The sequence below is a fragment of the Periplaneta americana genome, chromosome 8 (assembly GCF_040183065.1).
Source record: "Periplaneta americana isolate PAMFEO1 chromosome 8, P.americana_PAMFEO1_priV1, whole genome shotgun sequence".
Lineage (NCBI taxonomy): Eukaryota > Metazoa > Arthropoda > Insecta > Blattodea > Blattidae > Periplaneta > Periplaneta americana.
This window is the reverse complement of record NC_091124.1, coordinates 160023407-160047769: the sequence shown is the minus strand read 5'-3', so window position 1 is coordinate 160047769 and position 24363 is coordinate 160023407. Positions and strand designations below refer to the sequence as shown.

General features: G+C 35.4%; 1 protein-coding gene across 1 annotated transcript in view; it reads left to right on the top strand.

Moving 5' to 3' along the window:
- The window catches only part of LOC138705202 (32 kDa beta-galactoside-binding lectin-like), a 63288-nt gene extending 39667 nt beyond the window's left edge, over positions 1–23621 (top strand). The window contains exons 4-8 of the mRNA XM_069833944.1: positions 3927–4046; positions 15186–15307; positions 17216–17417; positions 20986–21106; positions 23478–23621. Coding sequence (XP_069690045.1) covers positions 3927–4046; positions 15186–15307; positions 17216–17417; positions 20986–21106; positions 23478–23482 — 570 coding nt within the window. The 3' untranslated portion in view covers positions 23483–23621. The remainder of the gene's footprint in view (positions 1–3926; positions 4047–15185; positions 15308–17215; positions 17418–20985; positions 21107–23477) is intronic.
- The last annotated feature ends 742 nt before the right edge of the window (positions 23622–24363 follow it).

Sequence of the window (24363 nt, the reverse complement as noted above, 5' to 3'; positions counted from 1 at the left end):
TCTCTTGTCAAGAAACATAGAACTATTTCCTTCACTGCGTACCAGTAGTGTTAACATGGAGCAGCAACCACAGGGTAGAAATTAAGGTGAAATCACACCATCGCGGAGAAAAAGTAACGCTGTTGTCCATAGCGGAGGAAGAGAAATTATCGCAAACATAATTAAGTGTTGCGAGGAGGAAAAACTAAATAAATGTTTGCTGGAACCTTTTGATAACGAATATGAGAGATCGGCTGCGACTAAATACTCTGGCAAAAGTATTAGTTCCGTGAAGAGAATTAAGAATAAGAATAATATTGCATTACAACCGAATGAACCTCACACTACTCCGGGAAAGAATAGGTAGGCTAAGTAATGTTTAGAAATTATTCCTATAATAGTTATGTACAGTAGTGTGTGTACTGTGAGCGACATAATGAATGACTGTTTTTAAGTTATTATTTTGTTACAGTTCTGCAAAACATATTATTTCATTCCAGAATTAGACTTGTGTAAAGTTGAAGTGGACGACTTCGATCAACATGTCGTTTGGGATACAATCGAAGAATTCTATCTTGTTCAGAAAGTAGCACCTACGATTAAGAAGATAATTCCGAATGGATGATAACATTCACGAAATAATAATTAATTTTGGACCAAGCGATGAAGACGATGACGATGATGGCAGTAATGATAGCGATAATTGATAATTATTCTACCCGTTCCAGACTTGACATATATTTCACCAAGTACAAATATAGTACTACAAGCAATAGTTTTATTTCCATATCTTATAAACTTTATAATTCTTTACCATTGCATATAAGAAACACGTCATATTTTACTTTCAGAAGGATGGTGAGAAGGACTTTGATGGCAAATCCAATCTACAGTGTCAATGATTTTAGCAATATTACTTTTTAGATACTATTTGTTTTAACCTCATGTAATTGACAAATCTGTACATTTTAACCTGATTTTATACTATTTTCTTTTAAAACTTTTAACCTGTTTTTGTGAATGTCTGGTGATTGTATATTTATTTTTTTATTCTTACATTTTATTCATATTATAGTAGCCATGTATTATATGTATCTACTTTGACGTTGTCTATGGCTGTAAATCGCTGGATGACATTAAATTCATCCATCCATCCATCCATCCATCCATCCATCCATCCATCCATCCATCCATCCATCCATCCATCCATCCATCCATCCATCCATCCATCCATCCATCCATCCATCCATCCATCCATCCATCCATCCATCCATCCATCCATCCATCCATCCATCCATCCATCCATCCATCCATCCATCCATCCATCTATCTATCTATCTATCTATCTATCTATCTATCTATCTATCTATCTATCTATCTATCTATCTATCTATCTATCTATCTACAGTATCTACCTACCTACCTACCTACCTACCTATCCATCTATCTATCTATGGACTGTGTATAATTGTAAATTAATGTAAATTCAAATAATAAGCCTCTAAAATATTGTTTTAAGAATATGTACATATCAGCTACAGGTGGGTAATGAAAATATATAGCCTATATAATTTACAGAAATAGCTGTAGTAACTCCGCCATTGCCGGTCCCCAACCCGGATGAGAGAGAAGTGTAGTGTACACATGATTATATTTAAATACTTATTTATTACAGGTTAATTAAAACCTGCTACGAAACCATGTTCTCCTCTCAAAACCGGAGTGTCGTGAGATGATGTCTGTATTGAACCAAGTTCTTTTACAATATAGAGCCGTAAAATGAAAGAACCAACGTTTTCTGAAAAGAGTCACGTTACCCGCGGGAGGGGTATCCTTGCCGTGCCGTTACGTTGATGAGTACATGCCGTACCGAGCAGTTCGAAAGACAGACTTAGGGGATGTAAGGTTCAAGATAACTTGCAATAACAGTACTCGACCTCATGCTAAAGAATAAAGATCACAGAAGTCATCACAATAATCTCAATTACTTCAATTTTTACTTTTTACTGTAAATAATAAAATAAAAATTTGTTTCAGAAATAATATTCGCAGTACATATAAGCAGTGGCGAAGCGTGCATTTATAACAAGGGTAGATATCCAAACATTTTTAAATTCCATAAATCACTTATTAATATAATTAAATTTCATGCAACATATAATTACTTATATGAATATTGTTCTGTAACTCTACAGTACATAAGCCTATGGCACTCATCAAAATACGTTTGTATTTTAACTCAATACGACGGGGTTTCTTCTCTGCAAAAACATAAATAATTGTACCTTTGAACTGAGGATCCTTTGACATCTCAGACGGTAGTTATATCTATTAAATTGAGAAAACCACGTTCCGGCACCGGGAATCGAACCCGGGACTTCTCAGCTCTATGTGCTGAACGCTCTTTCCAACTGAGCTATGCCGGGACACGATCCACGATGCCGGCCGAACCATTCTCATTCATATCGTCAATACCCTACTACATGCATTTTTAAGACATACAAGTCATGTATGCAGGAGCGCATAATTAAATGACTTTCTGATCATTTTCGACAACAGTTCATGAATACTGTTAACGTTTGACATATACATATATGAGGTCTCGCCGCCCTCGTTGAATACATTGACTACAAGTAGTCATACTGTAGATTTAATAGATATATTTACAGTATGGCTACTTATTAGAGATGGGTAAAAAATAACACAACAGTTGTTTTGAAACCGTTCCGATCTCGGAACTGTTGCAAAAATGAACAGAAGATCGGAACTTACTATTCCGAAATAACACTGTTCCCACTCCGAGCTGCTCACTTGTCCAGTTGTGGGTCTGCTGTAATGAGTTGTGCAAAGCAAGTTCCGTTTCCGAGACAACAGAGAACAGTCGGAACTCGTTCCGTTGACCCAATGACAGCTCCGGCTAAACTGTTCTCCTCGTTGTTCTTTATGTTGTACTTGGAACTTCGTTGGAACTTGAAACTCTCACGTGGATGGATGGGGAAGCATGGGAATTGAAATCCTCGGAGTGTGGTCATGAGTAGTGACACTAATGACGCAGAGCGAGGTGCGATATGATGTTGGAAAAATATTTTTGTTCAATCTTTTAGAATGCATATCATTTTAACTTTTCGATAATCCGTTCTATATTAAAATAAAATAACAAATGTTAGAGCTAACATGATGTTACTTTCATGTTGATAAGATTTGTAAGAAGCACACAGGCGTGAGAAATTTAATTAAAGTGGCTCAGGAAAATTTTGTTACTTATCAGAGAAAACAAATGTAAATTTCTAAAATTCAGAAAACGAGCGACAAAGGTAAATTTGAAGGAAAAAGTTAAATGTCAATGGGAAAAGTTGAAGGAACTTTATTAGAGATATCTAAGAAATATTTTTTCAACACAAGAAAGAGAAAAATGTGTTCTATAAAGATGTAAATAAATTAAAACATATTATAATTCTTTCACACATAGAGGTGTACTTCCCACCTTAAACTTCACACTGTCTTCCTCTTTCTGCAAAATGCAAGACTTCTCAATTGAAGACCTCTTAGGTAAAAGAATGTAGCGACAGATTCTTGAAATATGTGATTTAGATGGAAAAAGTAATTTTAAAGCATTTATTTATAACAATAAATCATTACGTTAAATGGCTGAATAGCTTGAATTCTTTTTTAGTCACATGATTGCGATAGTAAATAGAGGCCTAATGAAATATAATATGCCCCTGAAATTATTTTCCTTCCTCCTGAAACATGAATTCCAGTTTTGTTGGTTACATCCTTATTCCAGGGAGGTCTTATATTATTTTTAAAGACGTTCTTTCTTATTTTATATGAAAAAGTCCTCTAATATGTTGTTATAATGACATGTATAGTAGTAAACACCTCCATTTCAACGCTCGCAACGCGCTTGGGAACAAGTGAGGTGATCAGTGAACTTCATGTTTCAGATATACACCAACGACGCGTTTTATGCAGACTTCAACCATCGTATAGATGCAAACAGAATTACTCATCTTGAGTGGAATGGCGACATAGCCCTCGACAGAGCAGTTTATGACTATCACTGTGTAAGTATATTCTTCAGTAATTTTGAACTTCAATCCATTTTGAGGACTATTTTCAAAATCAAGGAAGATACATTTTGATCTTTAAACTCAATTATTTGATTTATCTCTTACAACAGAAGGATCAAGGGTCTGTCTTATCATTGAGCGTTCCACACGGTCGCTCTCCACTGTAACGTGGTCCGCCTATAGGTATTTTTATCCAATGTGAACCGCTTTCGTTGCTAGGCAGACTAGAGAGCTGCAGAATTGGGCTTACAACCGGTTTTCACTCGACCGGTCAGAAAGCGTCCGTCAAGGTCAGAGCATCCGACCGAATGAAAAAATTTCAACCAGTTGTCCCTGATGTTTTGCAGGCTAGACAGAACACCGACATTTACTGAGTACAGAAACTGAATAACAATTGAATGAAATTTACCATGTGTAATTTAAAAAAAAATGTATTTGCTTCATATAGGCATACAATTGATTGCATACTTTATTACGCTTATCTTCATAACATATATAGATGAACCGGTAACAACAAAGGAATAAGTTTAATGCATAATATGAAATCTGGTGTGCATAGAAATGCAAGAATAGAATACTATTACTTATTAAATAGAAGAGAAAATAAGTACACACATTGTATTGTAACGTTTACACTTTAATCTCCAAATTCCACTATAAAACAGTAGTTGTCTTTTAGTTACTCTAAGCAAATGTATTATTTCATTAATAAATCATTTTTAAGAAATGTTTTGCTCTTGACGATACCAACTGTAATGAATGAATGGATGAATGAATGAATGAATCAATCAATTAATCAATCAATCAATGAGTCGATGGATGGATGAATCGATGGATGATTGATTTATTGTAGTGAGAGAAGAATTATCAATTAAATAGTAGGCCTACACGATGATAATTGCATCCTTGCAAGGGCTCTTGGAACTCGTGCATGGCTCAATGCGGTCTGCCTTTCCCGTCCACCCACAAAGAGTGAGAAACAACTCGAATATTCGGTAAACCGAAACTAAGACATTCCGCGAGGCGGAGTTCAGTAGTAATATATAATTTCTATTTTTCGGTGGCTCAACCAGCATGCTGGCTTTCCGTCCAGACGGCCCGGATACGATTCCTGGCAAGGTCGTGATGGAATTTGTGATAAACAAAGAAAATATCGCAAAATGTTTTTCTCGGAGTACTCCGTTTCCCTCTATCATTTCACTAAGATTCTTCACCTTTTCCCTTATTTCAGCTATCATATGCAGTAATTATTAAAAACAGGCTGGAAGGAATTCCTGGGGGTAGTACGGGTTTCCGGTACTGATAGGGCCTATAGGAAGGGCTTAGGACTCCGGGTCCTGAGACATATAGGTACTCGTTTGAGAATGGGACCTGGCTGTGTCAGGGCTGAAGTAAGATGGCGCACAATGGCCCAATGTAAGCTTAACCTCCTGAGTTCTGAGAGTATATTATTCTATACATCATGCATTATAATAATAATAATAATAATAATAATAATAATAATAATAATAATAATAATAATGATTTATTTTAGCTGGCAGAGTTAAGGCCGTAAGGCCTTCTCTTCCACACAACCAGCAAAAAGTGTATATACATATGCATGAACTTACAAAGAATTCAACAATTTGATTTAGATGAGAGTTACATGTATACAAGAGTTATTTACGAATTAAACAACAAAATACTATGAACTATTAATTAAACACTGAATAAACTGTGTAGCAGAATTAAACTAAAATACATAGAATGTTAATATATTTCAAATTATATTAGATAATAGAAAAAGATTATTATGAGACAATTTTGAAAATGCAGCACAATCAGGATGATGTCTAAAGAAAAAAAGCAACAGTGTAGTCTGTAATATTTTAAATCAGTATGATTGGAGTGAAATGCTAATAAGGTTATCTTTTAAGCTGTTCTTAAAGGTGTTTGTTGTCTTGCAGCCCCTAATACTTTGTGATAAGGAATTCCATTGATGCGAGGTGGATATTGTAAAAGATGAGGAATAACAAGATGTTCTATGAAGAGGTATATTTAGCGTGCCACAGATAAGTGATCTACAATGACGTTTGTGCAGAGACCCGAAGTATAGTATAATATACCTGCATTTGTGCCCTAAATGTAACCTGCAGAAATTTTTCAGCATTTCCTCTCATTTCAATGACTTTTTTTGGAGTGTAAAACTATATTGAACTTTAAAAATAAAAAACAACAAATGTCTCAGGACTCGGGAGGTTAAGCGCAAGAACCCGTCTCAGGTCTGGCCCTTGAAAAGCCAAGCCAAAAAGTAGCATCAGCAGAATGTAAGTTCCAATACCTACCACCTTCATCTACCACAAATTCCACTAGAGCGCTCCAGTTTTTTAAACCCAAGTTCTTGGCATTGTAAGACAAAATGTGTAACAATTTACATAACATATAACTATTCATTTCACTATGACAATCTTGTTTGTTTCATCTATTTTTTAAGTTCACGCCCTAGTTAGAGAGGAATATATAAGTGCCTGACAACTGATCAATTAATATTTAATTTTTTCCTTTCTTCGGTATTTATTTCTCAAGACTAAAGAAAGTCTCTTTCACAAACAGATGTCATATCCTCTTTTTTGGTCTGGTGTATGACCTCTGCTTTCAGATAACATTAGCTAGATAGTGTTAAATATCTTTCCAGTAATAATTAACATAAAATAAACTGATTATAAGCTTATAATTGTGACCGCCGATGAATGTTAAGGAATTTACATCTTGAATGCTAGAACTATATGAAAACATATATGACTAGAGATGAGCTTAAACGATATTTTCGAGTATCTGTGATAACTGTGACTGTGACAATTAAATATCTGTGACTTTTATCGGTGATTTTGTCACATCGATATTTTGTATCGATACGTAAACACAATATGCATGAATTACACCGATATTTTGTCACACCGATAAAAATTAGCAGGAAATATTGAAAAGCAGTGAAATATGAATACGATTTCTCTATACACACCACTCATCATTGATTTATATGGGAAAATCCAACAAAGAAATTATGTACATGTACCATTAACAAATAAATACTTACCTAACTGACCACTCAGGAAGCAGAGCTTTCACTACCCAACGAATGGCAGCGTTGATACAGATGGATATAGAAACTTAGTGCATCGTTGTAACGTTCAATTTTAGACTTTTTTTTATTGGTAGTAGATTTTCCAAACTACAGTGAGGTTAGTTGGGGACGCTCGGGTTTTCGTTCGGAGCTGGCCCGGCTATCAATGTGTTTGTTACCCCAAGGAACACGCTCGCGTCTCTGGCACTTTTAGGCCTACAATCCTACTGTTACAATGCTTGAAAGTTACAATGCTTACCAAGGTCACATTCGTTGCTCAAAATGTCCTCCATTTACTGCAACACACATTTGACATCTTTTTATGAAATTAAATTTGCAGTCACTCTCGCAAGTTCTTCAGCACTGATATAGAATTTATTGCATCTCTTATATTCTGTTTAAGTTCGTTTATGGAATGTGGGTTTCTTGCAGTCTGTAGGACCTTAATTTAAGCAATTTTGTCGCTACACGAGCAGACTTTTACTTATTGCAGTTTCCTGCGCTAAAGTCTAAGGAAATTTTGAGGGGTGTTCCAATCTTTCACCAATCTCGTCTAATTTCCCTTCTGACAAACACGGCGTTCTCTTTTCAGTTTTTCATCGTTTACCGAACGTGTCGGCATGAACTTCTTATAAAATTTTCTTATTGTACTGGCAGCTGGAACAGATCTCTCTGGAAATTTTCCCGAAATCTGCGTCTTGTCGCCGCACAATATTTTCGTTCCCGTAAGTACAGTATGTATTATATAGATAAGTACATTCACATAATGAATAAGTCATTACAACAGTAGCCGTCACGGAGCACTTTAAACTTAACTTAAACTTTTAAGATTACAACTTTCACTGCCAACTTACTTCTCACAACACAATAGAACACAATTAAAGCGAAACTGCAGTGTCACTCATTGCTTGCGTGCCGAGAATGCGGACGCACTATTCCCGGTGATAACGCCATCTCTTGGCGGGGAACGGCTCCTGCAAAACCCGAGCGTCTCCAACTAACCTCATTTGAATAAGTTCGACACTTTGACTTCAAGTTTAGCCCTACCTCTGAATTATCTCAGCCAATATAATTTCAATCTAATTTCGTTAAAAAAGTTTTATATTTTTCCCTTCAAGAAAGGCTTACCAAATTCTCTATTTACATGTTCCATTTGGTCAAAACTTAGTTACTAATTGGTGCGCTCCTGGAAACAGTTTTCTCTTAGTACGGCATCGTTCCATAAATGATATGAGCAAATAGTAGCCCACTCAGCGGTGATTCAGAGCTTCAGTTCGTTAATGACTTTGCGATCTATAAATTACATTACACACATGTAATTAAATTTATTGGCTTGTCTTTAATAAGTGTTCTAACACAACTGTCGACTGCTGGAAGTATAGCACGACATATTATGTACGATTTCTTACCTATACGTGTTATAAATGAAGATTCGCTCGTATAATGTGTAGGCCTACTGCATTGTCACAAATTATATTAAACTGCAATGAATGTAAGTCAGCTGTATATTAATGTTCTAATCTTGATGCCTCTTCAGCATGTGTTATCCGTCTGTAATACGCAATACAAAACTTCCCACGCTCAATCCAGGGGAAATGTACACACTATAGATAAATAACATAGAAAGATCTCAAAATCAATGTAGCCTATACTTTCGAGAAAGTATTCAAGTTTATAAGCAGCTAATGGCGGCAAAACTTACAACTATGTCTCATGTTACACAGCCCGGTTGTATTACGGTCTCCATTATACTAACAATATTACCAATATTATTTTCAAATTACTACCAGAGAAGCGCGTTATGATTTATCAGTTTAAATGAAATGTTTAAACACAATATTCATGTAGTGCGTTTCACGAATTGAAATTGAAATTGAAATTCAAATTTATTCACAATTTACATTTGAAATGATACATATGAAATTAGCATATGCTCGTGCTCGGGTACAGTACAGAGATAGAAATAATAGTAAAAACAACAACAATAATAATAATAATAATAATAATAATAATAATAATAATAATAATAATAATAATAGAATAACCGTGACAGAGATGATACAAAGATAGTAATACAAATTAATTCATTATTAATAATAATAATAATAGTAATAAAACAAAAATATTTACAATAATAAAATAAATACTAAGACGGATAAAATAAAATATAAAACCACTTATCGAGAGTTAACACAACTTAAATAGGCATAATATGCTTATATTATAATAACCAGGGAAAAAAATGACAAACTCGAAAATCAACAGAAAAGTTCGTTGTATCGCAGACGACAGCAACCGCCGTATTGACATTGTGTTATGCATTATTGATATTGGGGGGGGGGGGGCGAAGATCTACGTAACTGCCGTTCTGTTCGAATCTTCTCATACAATCATGGGAAGTTAATGCAGAAAAACAAAATGTCTAAGAGTCAAACTGTTCATTATTACCAGGATAAATACAAATAATATTGAAATATAATGAAAGGGTTGACCTCAATAGCCTTAGAGGCTACGTGAACGTTTTCCTGGAAAACCTGCACTGTTTCTGATGCAGGTATAGGTTGAAATAAAGTCGATCATGTTCCTATAGTGCGGGAAATACCTCGTTCTGAACTATAGCAGATGCACCAAAACAGTAACTCAGCTCGGTGCCGAAAACTGAAATATCCATGCAAACTTATGCGAATTCTCTATTTATTATGATGTTTCTGTAGATCCTGTTGTGTCGAGATGCTACAGTCATCATAACCATTTTACTATTTCAAGCAGTTTGGTGTGAATCGTGGTTTTGTGAACTTGTGAACAATGGCAATCTTAAGTGTAAGTTTTATATTAAGTTATGCGTAATTGTAGTATCTTATTTAATTTATGAAAGAGGGAACCATATTCGTTCCGAAAATAAAGATCTTACATGCCAGGTGCACGAGTATTTTTAGAAAGAATATGACGATGCGGGGTGCGATAAACCTATGATATTCGTCAGTAAGTACATGAAAGAACTATTAAAGTGACTGGAATTAGTGAAAAGTAGAATTCTTAAGGAGAAACAAACATGGCGAACTTAAAAGTCCAACGAAAAAACGGCTGCGGGATTGTTCTCAAAATAATTAATTTCGACAGTGATGCATTGAGAAGAAGTATTTTAAGTTTGTGTGGATAAAGTTACATTTCACGTTTGAATGATATATTAAAAAGAGTCAAAGAGAAATTGTGTTTCCCTGCGTCTCGATTATTTCTCTGACGGATGATGAGAAATATTGGGTTCGTTATAAGAAGAATAACATATCGCGGACATAATTGATGGAACGTCAAGACATAGTTGCGTTGCGTAATCAGTTTCTTTGTGCAAATAAAGATATAAGGACAACCAAACGTTCTATATTTTTTTCTCGACTAAACATGGATAAATGTGAACATGACAAGTCCCGTCGCTCTAATTTCCGTCAGCCAATCACGTTGCAGGTCGGCTACATTTAAACGTGTGCGTCTTGTGATTCGCTGATGAAGACATTATGCATTTCCTAAGGCTCAATAAATACTTAATATAATCGTCCACCATTTTGGCTCTTTCGTTGGCGTTCGCAGTAAGCACACGAGGACGTTATTTGCCGCACAAATTTTTGCTGAAGTACAGTGCGTTTGATTTATTATCATAGGAGCTACGACATGATAATGTTTAACTGTACGGCAAATAGATTCCTCGTCTGCTAGCTCAGCAACGAAAGAACAAAAATGGCGAACGATACTACCTACATAGACTTTACAGAGCCTTTACTTCCTAAGACGCAAGCAAAGAGGAGGAGTCACGCCGGGAATAACAGCGTCGCGAATATAACTATGTATGTATTTATTCACACTGCAAATGGGTATATACCCGATGGCAGTGGTAACTAATTACACTCAATAATGACAATAATAAACACAATTAATGAAAAATACAATTAATAATAAATTAATAATAATAATAATAATAATAATAATAATAATAATAATTAATACTACTACTACTAATAAAAATAATAATAATAATATTAATAATAATAATTAATACTACTACTACTACTACTACTACTACTACTACTACTACTACTAATAATAATAATAATAATAATAATAATAATAATAATAACAGGGAACATCCTAAATTAAATTAATCACGATCACTTAAAATAACATTTAAAGTAGGGTAAATATAATTTGTATCTTAACCCTAAGTTCCAACTAAAACCCACGAGTATAATATGTTCATATCAGCACAAGTCTTTTCAGCACTACTCATTTCGCTGTCAACTCACTCACTGCAGTGGAATTACGATACATTTCACTGATTCTATCCCGATGTCACTAACACTTCAAAAACATTTCACTGTTCAAATACTTTACACTGCCACTATAAACTATAAAGCTTCACTGACAGAAACACACTTCACTTACAGAACACACTTCACTGACACAACACACTTCTTCACTGATATAACACTTCAATAACAAAATATCAATTACACCCTTTAAATAGTGTGTATAATATACTACCGTCTATTAGTAAAGTCCTTAGTGATGACGACCCTGTTCCGCATGCGCCGATTCCTAAATATTCCAGTACTATAGTGTTCCATGCCAGTAGTGAACAGGGGGTTGTAAAAAATGGGTTACTAGTGTTCAACTCGCGTTCAATTAAGGATTATCAAGAAGAAATAGAGAGCCACCGTTTCAAAAAATGGTTTCAGGAACAGCTTTTACCTAACATTCCACTTAATTCTGTGATTGTTATGAATACCGCAATATGATACATACACGCGTGTTCTACCAGGATTATGAAGCTTCTTTTGAAACGTTCGGTAATCTTCTCGCCCTCCTGCACAATTGACCTGCTACTGGATTAAGAATCTTGCGAGGCAACCCTCTCTATTCGTGAAACGTACTATACCACATATATTATGGCTTTTGGTTTAATATACTGGGTCATCAAATTATTGTCTGACCAGAAATGCAGCGGAGATTGTGCCGGCCGATAAGCTATCGCTTCCCGCTGACCGGGCAATACATGAGTCCGTGGTCAACTGTTACTTGTTATGCTAGAGCATCGCCGGCGATGGCTAGAGTGACTGACTAATACATTCTAATGCACTTTAAAAGTTATGTACTCGCCCATGTCACGCAAGGAGATGCTGGAACTGTCTGCCTCCATTCTCCACATATGTCTAGTATCTGCTTAGGAACTTACCCATTATCTTTCTTAGTCTGACTAGTGTAATATGTAGCTAGTCGGCGGTGTATGCAATGGAGGCGGAAAGGAACTGGCCACTCTACACCATTATCTCCTGGCCTAGTTGCCTCATAAGAAGGGCCGTGACATCGGTATATTTGTATTAATCTGAGGTGAACATAAGACGCCAGTCAGAATGTAGTCGGCATTTGAAGTACAGGCGACGGAAGCGAATTTGACACACACCTTAAGCAAGCACGTTCCATGTTTTGTATACGATTATTGCGTGTTATAAAATCAAGACAATACAATTTTATTATTGTATAATAAGGATTAATATCGGAAAGGTCTAAAATGCTCGTGAGGTTGAGAATAATTGTTGGAAATCATACTTAAATTGTCACAAAGGGTAAAGCATAAGTCTGAAAACATGTTTTTCTTTATATTTAGAGTTTTGCATTACAGTTTTAGAATGCCGAAAACGTATATGGCGTACAATTTTGCTTTCCCTATATTTAACTGTTACATTAATTTACTTATCACATCTATTCTGTATCTTACTTTTCTTGCATTTTGTTCGCTTAGTTTCGGTTGCTGCTGCAATGAACAACAACATTCATTTTCAAAGTTTCAAATGAAAATGACCGCCGAGTGTCGGATAGTATAACCTTGTATGCGGAAAAATTGCGTTCTACATCGGCTGAAATCAAGGGCGCATATGTAAAATATTTCACATCATCAATTTAATTTTAAATGGAGTATAAATGAACAATGTACGTTGTCATTATTCTTCTTGTTATGAAGACTACCACGCCCTTACCTATAACTTCAATATTTCATTAATAAACGAACAATAAAAAGTATTGGCTTCTATATCTTAATCGGTGTAAAATACTTCAACGTTTTTTTTTTCGACGTATGTAGTGTAATTTGAATATTTCATTAATAAATAAACAATAAAAAGTATTGACTTCTATGTCTTAATCGGTGTAAAATACTTCAACTTTTTTTTCGACGTATGTAGTGTAATTTGAATATCTCATTAATAAATAAACAAACTTCTATGTCTTTATCGGGGTGAAATACTTCGACGGTTTTTTAACTTTGTAGTGTAATTTACAACTTTGTGACCAGCCTGGTACTTTTTATAATTTCAAATATCTGCTGATGTAAAGTGCACGTTCTTTTTATGATAAATAAGAAAATAAATTTATTTTATTTTATTACTAATACAAAAGTAATGAAAAGGAGGATAAAAAATTAACATGGAAAAAAGTGTGTGTATAGTTCATAAGTAGAAGAATGTTATATTGCTTTTGTTTTTTGGTCACAGTACGTCTCTGCACTGTTATTCACCTGAGGAGATACCCGCTCCATCCCTCTCCCTGCGATAGTGGTGTGCGGGTTGCATTTCTATTACGTCACAATTTCGTGGTGTTTGGCAACCACTGCCCTAAACTATTTTTTTTGGTAGGTTATTTTACGACGTTTTATCAACATCTAGGTTATTTAGGGTCTGAATGAGATGAAGGTGATAATGCCGGTGAAATGAGTCCGGGGTCCAACACCGAAAGTTACCCAGCATTTGCTCATATTGGATTGAAGGAAAACCCCGGAAAAAAAAACCTCAACCAGGTAACTTGTCCCGACCGGAAATCGAACCCGGGCCACCTGGTTTCGCGGCTAGACGTGCTAACCGTTACTCCACAGGCGTGGACCCTAAACTAATGAATAGATTCCCTACCGGGAACAGGATTGTCAGGTATTTTTTGCTAATCGCCTTAATACTGTTCTGCACGACTTCGCTTTTTCATATCATGCAAATACATACATAAGTGTTCTGGCCATGGGCAGGTCTTTCACTGCAAACCCAGCATTCTCCAATTTTTCTATTTTCTGCCTTCCTCTTAGTCTCCGCATATCATTCACATATGTTAATGTCCTCTATCATCTCATATCTTCTTCTGCCTTGAACTCTTCTCCTGTTCACCATTCTTTCAGTAGGCAATTTCTTCTCAGCCAGTGACTCAACCAATTTCTTTTTCTCTTTTTGATCAGTTTCAGCATCATTCTTTCTTCACCCACTCTTTCCAACACAGTTTCATTTCTTATTATGTCTGTCCACTTCACACGCTCCATTCTTCTCCATATCCAGATTTCAAATGCTTCTATTCGTTTCTCTTCATTTCGTCTTAATGCCCATGTTTGTGCCCCATACAATGCCACACTCCAGACAAAGCACTTCACTAGTCTCTTTCTTAGTTATTTTTCCAGAGGTCGGCAGAAGATGCTCCTTTTTCTATTAAAAGCTTCCTTTGCCATTGCCATTTGACTTCCTGGCAGCAGCTCATGTTACTGCTTATAGTACATCCCAAGTATTTGAAGCTATTCACTTGCTCTACTCTCTCATTTAGAAAAGATAGAAGAGGTAGTTGAGAAGGAGAAGGAGCATGTTTAATCCTAATGGGCGACTGAAATGCAGTAGTAGGAGACGGACAAGATGGAAGTACAGTTGGAAAATATAGATTGGGAAAAAGAAATGACAGAGGAGAATCTTTGGTGAATTTATCAATAATTGTTGGAAATACATAATTCCAAAAACATAAACGAAGAAGATAAATATGGACATGCACAAGGGACGAAAGTATATCATGTATCCCACGTAAAAATTCTTTATTGTAAACTGGAACGTTATTGCTACTACACTACCACTACTATTGCTGCTATTGCTAATGATACGTTTGCTACTTACCATCACCATCACCACCACCACCGCTATGTAACATTTAATTTACCTTTGTAATTGAAATTTAAACTGTTTCAGCATCCTTGTACAGAAGAACTCGATGTCTCTGGTGGTACACCATTTCATTCTCAACTCAGAAATGGATTCCGTGACGGATGTTTATTGTTCCTGGAAGGAACGGCTCCTAGTGCCCCTGAGAGGTAATACATGATTCAAAAAACGTATGGGGGGACGATGCTAGTGATATCTCGATGTAGACCTACAATAGTTTAATTAATACTCTACTCGGCAGACTTTGTGTTGGATATATCCTTTTTGCACGCATCGTTACTTGTAATATCAAGCGGTGTTGTCACATTTTCTATGTAAAGATTATCCCTAGTTACAATAATTTTTATATCGACATCAATACATTGATTTCTACCACCACAATGTACAGTCAATATATTTAGTGAAGGTATAAGGTGATTTTTAAGTAAATTGAGATTGAAATTGCTAACCTTTTTTTGCCGTCGTCACTCAGCTCGAAATATGACAATGTTGTTTATATTCCACATGAAGTGCATATCGGGACGTCAATTAATCATTGGTAGACATATTGGTTACTCACGAGAAGATGAGGGAAAGAATGTCACTTCCTTGACTGTGATTGCCGACTGTTATCGCTCAGATAAGCATTCCAGTAGCCAGGTTATTTATACACATGAAGGAAACTTTAAGTAACAATATACGTATGGAAATTAATAAGCATGGTTTTGGGATTTTCTGGTTGTAGAGGAATGCATGGTGCGGCGAATGGTGAAGTCGGCTTAGTCGAACAGCAAAATCGGCAAGCAAATCATTCTGAAAAAAGCCTCCACAAAAAGCCTACTTATAGTGCTTAAGCATAATCCAGTCGCGCTCAATAATTGCTTATGCCTACGTTTCTAACAAAATAATTTTTTCCTTGTCTATTTTTCGTTCATACTTTCGTGTCATCGTCCAGAATTATAAGCCATACAGGAGCATCGAAACTGCCAGCACCTTATAGAATATTATACAGGTCATTAAATTCTTTAGTTATTCAAGCAGATAAATAAGTTAATTCATTTTATTAAGAGTGACTTTATTTTAAGGTGTGGCATAATTAAGTTAACGTAGTTAAATTTATAAATTTCTCTTGCACTATCGCCTTCTAATGAGTAGTCAGAAACAATGAGATTGAAATATCTACCGAGTTGATGCAAAGGTTCGTAGCAGTTTTTATTCGAACTGATTAGAAGTCAGAAATTAATCAGTAATATATTCTCCTACATTGTCTATGACTCTGTCAACGCTGGGGTAGTTTTTCTATTTTGCATTGAATAAATCTGCTGGTTTTGAGTTAAAAACAGTCATCAAGCTAAGTTTGTAAAGCATCTTTGTTATCATAAGAGTTCCCTTCAAAAGTGTTGGATTGAGAACTGAAGAGGTGGAAGCCTGAGGGAGCAAGATTGGGAGAATATGAAATATGTGGAATCATCTTCATGATCGTTTTTCTTCAATTGCAGCCGCAAGACGTCTGGGTTGTTGGCAATAAATGCTAGCAGTTATGGTTACATTCCTAGGATGAGCAATTCATAGTATACGACACCTTCTTTATCCTACCAGACGTAATACATCATCTCCTGTGGATAGACACTAACTTTTATACTTGATGTCGTGTGTTGAAACGAAAGAACCATTTTCTTGCAGTGTTTTCTCCGATGGTATTCTCCCCGTACACGGCAAAAATGTTTCGAGCCGCCTCCGCGGCCTTTGCTCCTCTATTAAACTCAAACAGAAGAACATGTCGGAAATGATCTTTTTTTTTTTTCGCTTGACACTCCATATCCTTTAGCCCACAAACAGCACAAAACAATTTTCAAATCTGCAAAATTCAAAGCGTATGTACAAGCATAACACTCCAATGACAAACGATAAACAATCTCCTAACACTGCAGTGTTGTGATGACGAAGAAAAATGCGAAGAATGTAGGTACACACCAGCCTAATATTTCAGACTAAGTTTAAACAATTTCGAAAATATCCAATCATATATGATGAGATTCCAAAAGCGAAATTACATGTTGTTTGTGTTGGAATTTCAGATTCACGGTGAACCTGATGTGTGGTGAAGTTCCTGAGTCGGACGTGGCCCTCCACATCTCCACGAGGTTCGATCAGTCAGCGATCGTACTCAACACGCTGGAAGGTGGCAGCTGGAAGGATGAAGAAAGGCCAGGCAACTTCCCATTCAGCCCCAGCGGCCCAGTGAAAATTGTCATCGAAGGGAAAGAATCTCTTTTCAAGGTAAATGTATCAATTTTTCGCTAAACTGGAGAATTAGCACGGTAGATTTGAACCGTGCCGTTCCGTTACGACCAAATTTAACTAAATACACAATGATGCCAACATAAGAACATGACTTTGGTCTGTGGTGTCGTTAGAAGGAGAAATTTGTTTCTTTTTCTTTCTACCTCCTTCGTTCTGAACATTACTGAAAGATATCACGACTGTTACTCTAATTTATTTCAATGATTTTTCCCTGGACCACCAATTTGTTTGGACGACATTTCTATATAGAAGATTAAGACAGATCATACAAGCGATCTCCAGTTACTAACAGTATGGTAATAAAATTTTGTGTCCATTTTATCTCGAACTAAAATCTCTCTTGCATTTTATTTTGTTTCATTACGGCCGAATGGATTTATCTCTTCGATATCGATGTTTCTAGTCGATAGCCTTTATGACAGTTTTTGTTTCGTAATATTGATAAACAATGATATAATTAAAGCAGAGAATAATTTCATGGTCCCTAAAAGTTTTTTCTCGTGAAAGGTTATGTATTTTCTCTAAGCCACAAATAAAACTTCAACGCGGTCATAATTACGTACTTAACGCTTTGGCGAACATTAACCGGAAATTTACTTTCCGTTATTTCAATAATATTCCGAGAAACACACCCATTTTTCCCCTTTATTTCGTTGTTATCTTACTACATATGCATTTTTTTTAGTGCATTCAAAACGTCGTTGTACTGCATGAACATTGCACTTGACTAATGGAGTGATTTATTTAAGAATATAGTCGCGAATTTTACTACTACAATTTCGATTGTCATTTATTTGACACGGGCAAGTAACGTCGACTATCGACATTACTCTACCGTGCGTATTATCCAGTTGTCCCAACATATAAAATAGTTAGTTGGCAATATTCTCTCTACGGTAGGCCAATGCGCGGCTACCATATTATGTTTTTATAGTTGAAGTTCTTCCTCGCATTTTCATTTCTTCCGTTCCATATCTGCTATTTTATTTCAAAAACATTGCTAAAAGTATGTTTAAAATGTGATGAAATCGTCAAGTTGAGCTAAGATTTTGCCCTCAGTTCAGTAACAGGTCTATGCAACCGTAAAAAATAAATCGGTGTCACGAAGGATGACACATACTTTCCAATTGCTCATTTTACACGTTTCTCAACACTTTAATTCCTTATCATGTTGCTAGTGACATCGTTTATAGTTTTACATCATGTTATTTCTTTTAAAAAGCATTCCGTGTTATAAATATAATATTATCAAGCAATTAATTTATCATTAAAGTGCAATTTCTTTGAAATCTGGACAAAGCTAATGAAAAGTAACCTGTCCGTGTTAAATCCGGACGTCTGGACACCCTATTGATAATATGCACTTATATCAATTTTTGCTTTTAAATCCTATCTTGCAATAACAACATGAGCCCACAAAACTAAAAAAAAAAAAATTGCAAAAAAATAGCAATAAAAATTATCATCCCAAATTTTATGCTTAAAGTATTCCAGTGTGCAAGGTTAATATTGCATCAATTGAAGACACCCATGCATTCACAGTTTAGGTGAAAATTTATTTTATATCTCTCCTGTAAAATGTACTTTTTTGGATTGATGTTGTTTGTGCAACTATCGATTCAATATTTTCCGCCTTTTTCGATACGCCCTAATGTAAAAAAAATGAATTAAATCACATTGTTCACTTTTGGACTTGCACTATTCGCTTTTCATTTTTCATTTATTCGCAGCAACAATGACAGGTACGTTTTTTTTTTTTTGGATTAATGTTGTTTATGCAACTATCGATTCAATATTTTCCGCCTTTTTCGATACGCCCTAATGTAAAACAAATGAATTACAGCACACTGTTCACTTTTGGACTTGAACTATTCGCTTTTCATTTTTCATTTATTGGCAGCAACAATGACAGTTATGCTAACCACACTCATCAATAAAAATTGTATAGCCATAGTTGCCAATATCCCTAAAGCGAAATTTGGCAGATACTCCTGTTGCACATAGTAAGCCTCCACCAATGTTCGTTTGAAGTAACCAAATTATTGCTTTTAAATGAATATATATTAATGTCTTACTAAAAATAATTGTATTTTATGTACACTATTCCCGGATATATCCATAAGCAGGTAATAAATATGAATACTTTCCTATCACAGGAGAAAGGCTGTAAAGAAACAGACAGACAAACTGGCCATTCAAAACTAGTTTCTTTTTATGAGGAATACTGGAAACGTGTACTGTTTGTCCGTTAAAATCTGTGAATTCATTTCTTTGCAGTGTCACAATACTTCCGCTTTATACTTCTTGTACTAAGAAACGACTGGTATATTCGATGTTAACAATTTCGGTGTTCTAGTGATCACCATGCTTGCTGTTACATCCGAAGTTCGTGAGTTCAAACCTGTCCAGGAGCAACGGATTTTAAATTCATCATGGTTGATATAGGAACGCTGATGCTAGTATGTGTCCAGGACGGATATGAATATACAATATGTCTGCAGAAATATTCCGGGGTTATAAACTGCTATAATTCTGTCACTATGTGTTTTACGAAATTCATACCAGTGTCATTAGAAAGAACAGCTCAAGGAATTTCAGGAAATGCGTAATTGATCATTGTTGGCCAAAACAACAGATGGCAGCACAAGAAAGAAAAAAAAACTTCGTTTCAGCTATTTCGCTTGTCATTAAGCCATTGTTGGATATAAGCAATTTGTGTTAAATGATCTGAATGTGAGGATTGGGGAGGTGCTCCATCTTGTTGGAAAAGAAATTCGTTGCCTTCTTCTTCCAATTGTAGAAACAGCCACTCAGTAAGCATATCAAGATAACTCATACCGGTGACAGCATTCTCTTGAAAGAAAAATGGTCCATACACTTTCTGTTTCGAAACGGCACAAAACACATTAGCTTAGGAGAGTCACGTTCAACCTCCAAAATGAACTGTGGAGTCTCGCTCCCCCAAATTGTAACATTCTGCTTGTTTACTTTTCCATTGACGTGGAACGTTGCCTCATCACTAAAAATGAAATTGGCGGAAAGGTCTTTATCATCCGCCATTAGTGTCAATAAATTTTCATAGAAAACACGTTTTGAATGGGCATAAGGTTTCAACGTATGCACTAATTGCAGTTTGTAGGGGTGAAATCGCAGACGAGAACGTAGGACCTTGGAAACAAGAATGCCTTAATGACAAGCGAAATAATGGAAACGGCGTTTTTTTTCTTCTTGTGCTGCCATCTGTTGTTTCGGTCAACAATTATCAATTACGCATTTCCTGAAATTCTTTGAGCTCTTCTTTCTAATGATACCGGTATGAATTTCGTAAAACACATAGTCACAGAATTATAGCAGTTTATAACTTCGGAATGTTTCTGTGGACACATTGTTCTGTGTTCTGTTCCAAACACGAACACACTAACGTAAAAGATAATGTAATAAACAAAATGGAAGTGCCAAATTAATTTTGAAAATAGAATAGACTTACCAGTACCAATATTATAGTGTTATCGTTCAGTAATTTTTTAATGTTGTGATGTTTCAGCTGTTCACAAATGATGACTTCTTCGCCGAATTTAAACACCGTGTGGATGCGAACAGAATTGGATACCTCGCTGTGAATGGTGACGTCCAGCTTAGCAAAGCCGTCTACGTTTCATTTCCACGTAAGTATACATCCGTTCTACATTTAACTGTCGTTAGATGTACCTACTAAGAATTTATAAAAAAAGAAAAAAAGAAACGTAACTGGCTGTCGTCTATCACCTTATGTGGTACGCTACTTATTGGTTAGATCCAACTTTCTGTTTTTTCCCTGAAAAATCTTACTACGTTCCTTCAATAGAGCGGAGGCAAACGAAGCGAGACAAGTGTCCTACCGGCTTGGATCTCACATAAGCTCTTCATCACTGCCCCAAATCTCCTTGCAAAGATGCGAGGTTGAGCAACTTTCAGTTATTTGATCCCTCCCTTCATCTGTATTCGATTCGAATTGTCTCTTGCACTGCCGCTATCTTCAAAAGAAATCAATAAATCTTATCTGTTATTTTTATTAAAAGTAACGTTTACGTACTCAACATTTGTAATAGGTACACGATATGATTACCATAAATCTGTATACACAGCTTAAATTTACGGAATATATTAAATTGATATCTAGTGACGTTTCCACGTAAAATACTAAAATTTCTCTTCGGATATTCTCATTGAAACTTTTATCTACACTAGTTTCCAGTTACTGGACGGAACAATAGGAAGTAGATCTATGGATGAGCTAGAAATGAGGACTAAGAAAGTACCGAGTGCAGTGTTGACTCACTGAGAGGAAAAGGAAAAAATTCACTGGGATTTTTCATACAAAGTGTCATCTGCTAGCGATAAATTTGCAACGTGTTCATTAATTACTTAGTATTTGTTAAGTTTTTACGGCTATTACTGTTAGATTACATCAAAGTCGTTCATAATACACCTACCTTAATTATACTAGTGACAACCTTAACGTATTGAAGAAGCTTTGCATTTTGAGTCACAATATGACAACAGAATCTCAGCTTAATGCGACAACAGGAAGAAAGGAGGAAGTATAAGGTCAAATGTATACGATGATAATCACGTCCTTCCAAGAGTTTTTCGGTCTTATTTTAATCTTTATGCGAGCTCCTAGCCTAAAGGCCACTTGTTTCACTTAATTCACACTGTCTCACTTAAGTGACTTTAGTAAATGCTGCTGGGGATAAACGAAAGGACTATCAATTAATATAACGTTAAGTGGCTGGGCATTTAAGCCAGCAGCGCACGAGTACCCGCAACACCATAGACAGCTACTACCGCCACATCCCACAGAACCATCCATGGAAAACCTCTGGACATATTATTAAAGAATGGAGAGAGACTAGCCGCATGGAAAATCACGAGGAACGAGTTTCATCTTATAGTTTACAGAAAATAATTTACATCCAAAATAATACGTATCTAATCCTAGTTTAAAATTAAAGATTTCATAATCTCAAACAAATAGAGTTAGACTTATAATAAGAATTAAAATTTGTCCCCTAAATGACTTCAGAGTAAACATCTTATGTCAAAACGTTACAATTTATTTTTATTGTATCTCAAACATATACCTTTCACGTCCAAAAGAAGTTGTGGGAAATTATTATTCTAACATATTTTGTATATAGGCCTAAGCATCCCCAGCATATATAAATCTAATTAATGAAATCAGGGGATCTCGGCAGCCACAAACTACAACTTTCAAAGAGCTCATAAAATTTTCATGAATTGGGGTCATTGAATGGTTGACGGTGTAGATAATGGTGTTAGCTGACAAATGCGTAATTAGATTAATCCGTAATTAATTAGTAAATAATGATTCAGTGTTAAGAAAGATCGTCTTCCCGAGTACGCTGTCTATTAAAATTATAGATTTAATAATGACGGTATAACGGAATTTTGATCCGTGTTAGATGTAGAGATATGCAGTTTCGGAGTTCGCAATTCCATTATTATCAGAGAAATGAAGAAAGGGGGAACCCATCTATTCGATTCTATTGAAACCTCTGAAAACGTCGCACCAAGTTTAATAAAGAGAAACTCTTAAGTAATAGTCTATGTTGGTCAAAGTTTTATGAGTTTCGTTAGGCTTAATTGTAGTATGTACAGGGGTTTTACAATATCCAATGCGGAAACTTTCTAAGCGAGTTGGTGCAACATCGCCTTTGAAAAGTGCTTGGTGAATGTGTCAAAACAAAAAGGCGTTTTTCAAAGCTGCTCTTTACCATCATCACATCAACAGGCACTAGTTGCATTCTTTCGTTCTTCCTAACATTATTAAGATAAGTCTAACTTGTACTGAAGTTAAGCTGGTAATGAGAGACCTAGCCCAGGAACACAAATTTCACAAAATCAACGGTTTCTGTAAAGGAAGCTCTGTTTAATTTAATACAGTTACTTAAAACAGATTTTTTTTTCTGGTTTGTTTCCACTTTTCTCTACATTAAAAGCTATGTCATATTTAATACTTATTTCTCTTTACAGAGTGAACCTGACATTACGAACACTGCTGCTTCTTGTTTACTTAAAATTCTTTAATTTTGAACAATTATTAACGGATCAATATGGTGATATGAATTGGAAGTGTTAAAATATATCATACAAATAAAACAACTATGTAAAAGGTGATTTTCTTGGTGTACTATTTATTTATCTCCTTAAAAGATCGGCGTTATTAATTCCTTCAGTTTCTCCTGGTTTAAATTCTTTCATAAGGTCAACTACGTGTCTGATCAAAGAATTAATTTTGAAGAATTTTGGTCTCCTAATATGATACAAATTTGTTTAAAAGGTAGCCTATTCATCTTTCTGGAAGAGTAAATTTTTTATACTTTAATAACATTTTAACTTACGGTACAACAATTTGTGGTAATGAAATAGACGTAACTAATGTTCTTAAATTGCAAAAGAAAGCAATTCCTATTTTTGTTGGCTCGGTATATGATGCTCATTGTAACCCCTATTAAACGAGAAGGTATTTTAGTCGTTGTTAATGTTTACATTTTAAGATTTTTAAAAGCATTTTAATTATTTTATTATTCTTCTGTATCAATTAGTCATACTTAAAAGTTACAGTACTTACCAAGCTCACATTCGTTGTTCAAAATGTCCTCCATTTACTGAAACACACATTTGACATCTTTCTATGAAATTTGCGTCTTCTCGCCGCACAAAATTTTCGTATGTATTGTATAAATAAGTACGTTCACGTAATGAATAAGTTATTACAACAGTACCTTGCACGGAGCACTATAAACTTAATTTAAACTTTTAAGATTACAACTTTCACCGCTAACTTTCTTCTCACAACACTACATAACTGAAGCGAAACTGCAGTGTCATCCAGTGCTTGCGCGCGCCGAGAATGTGG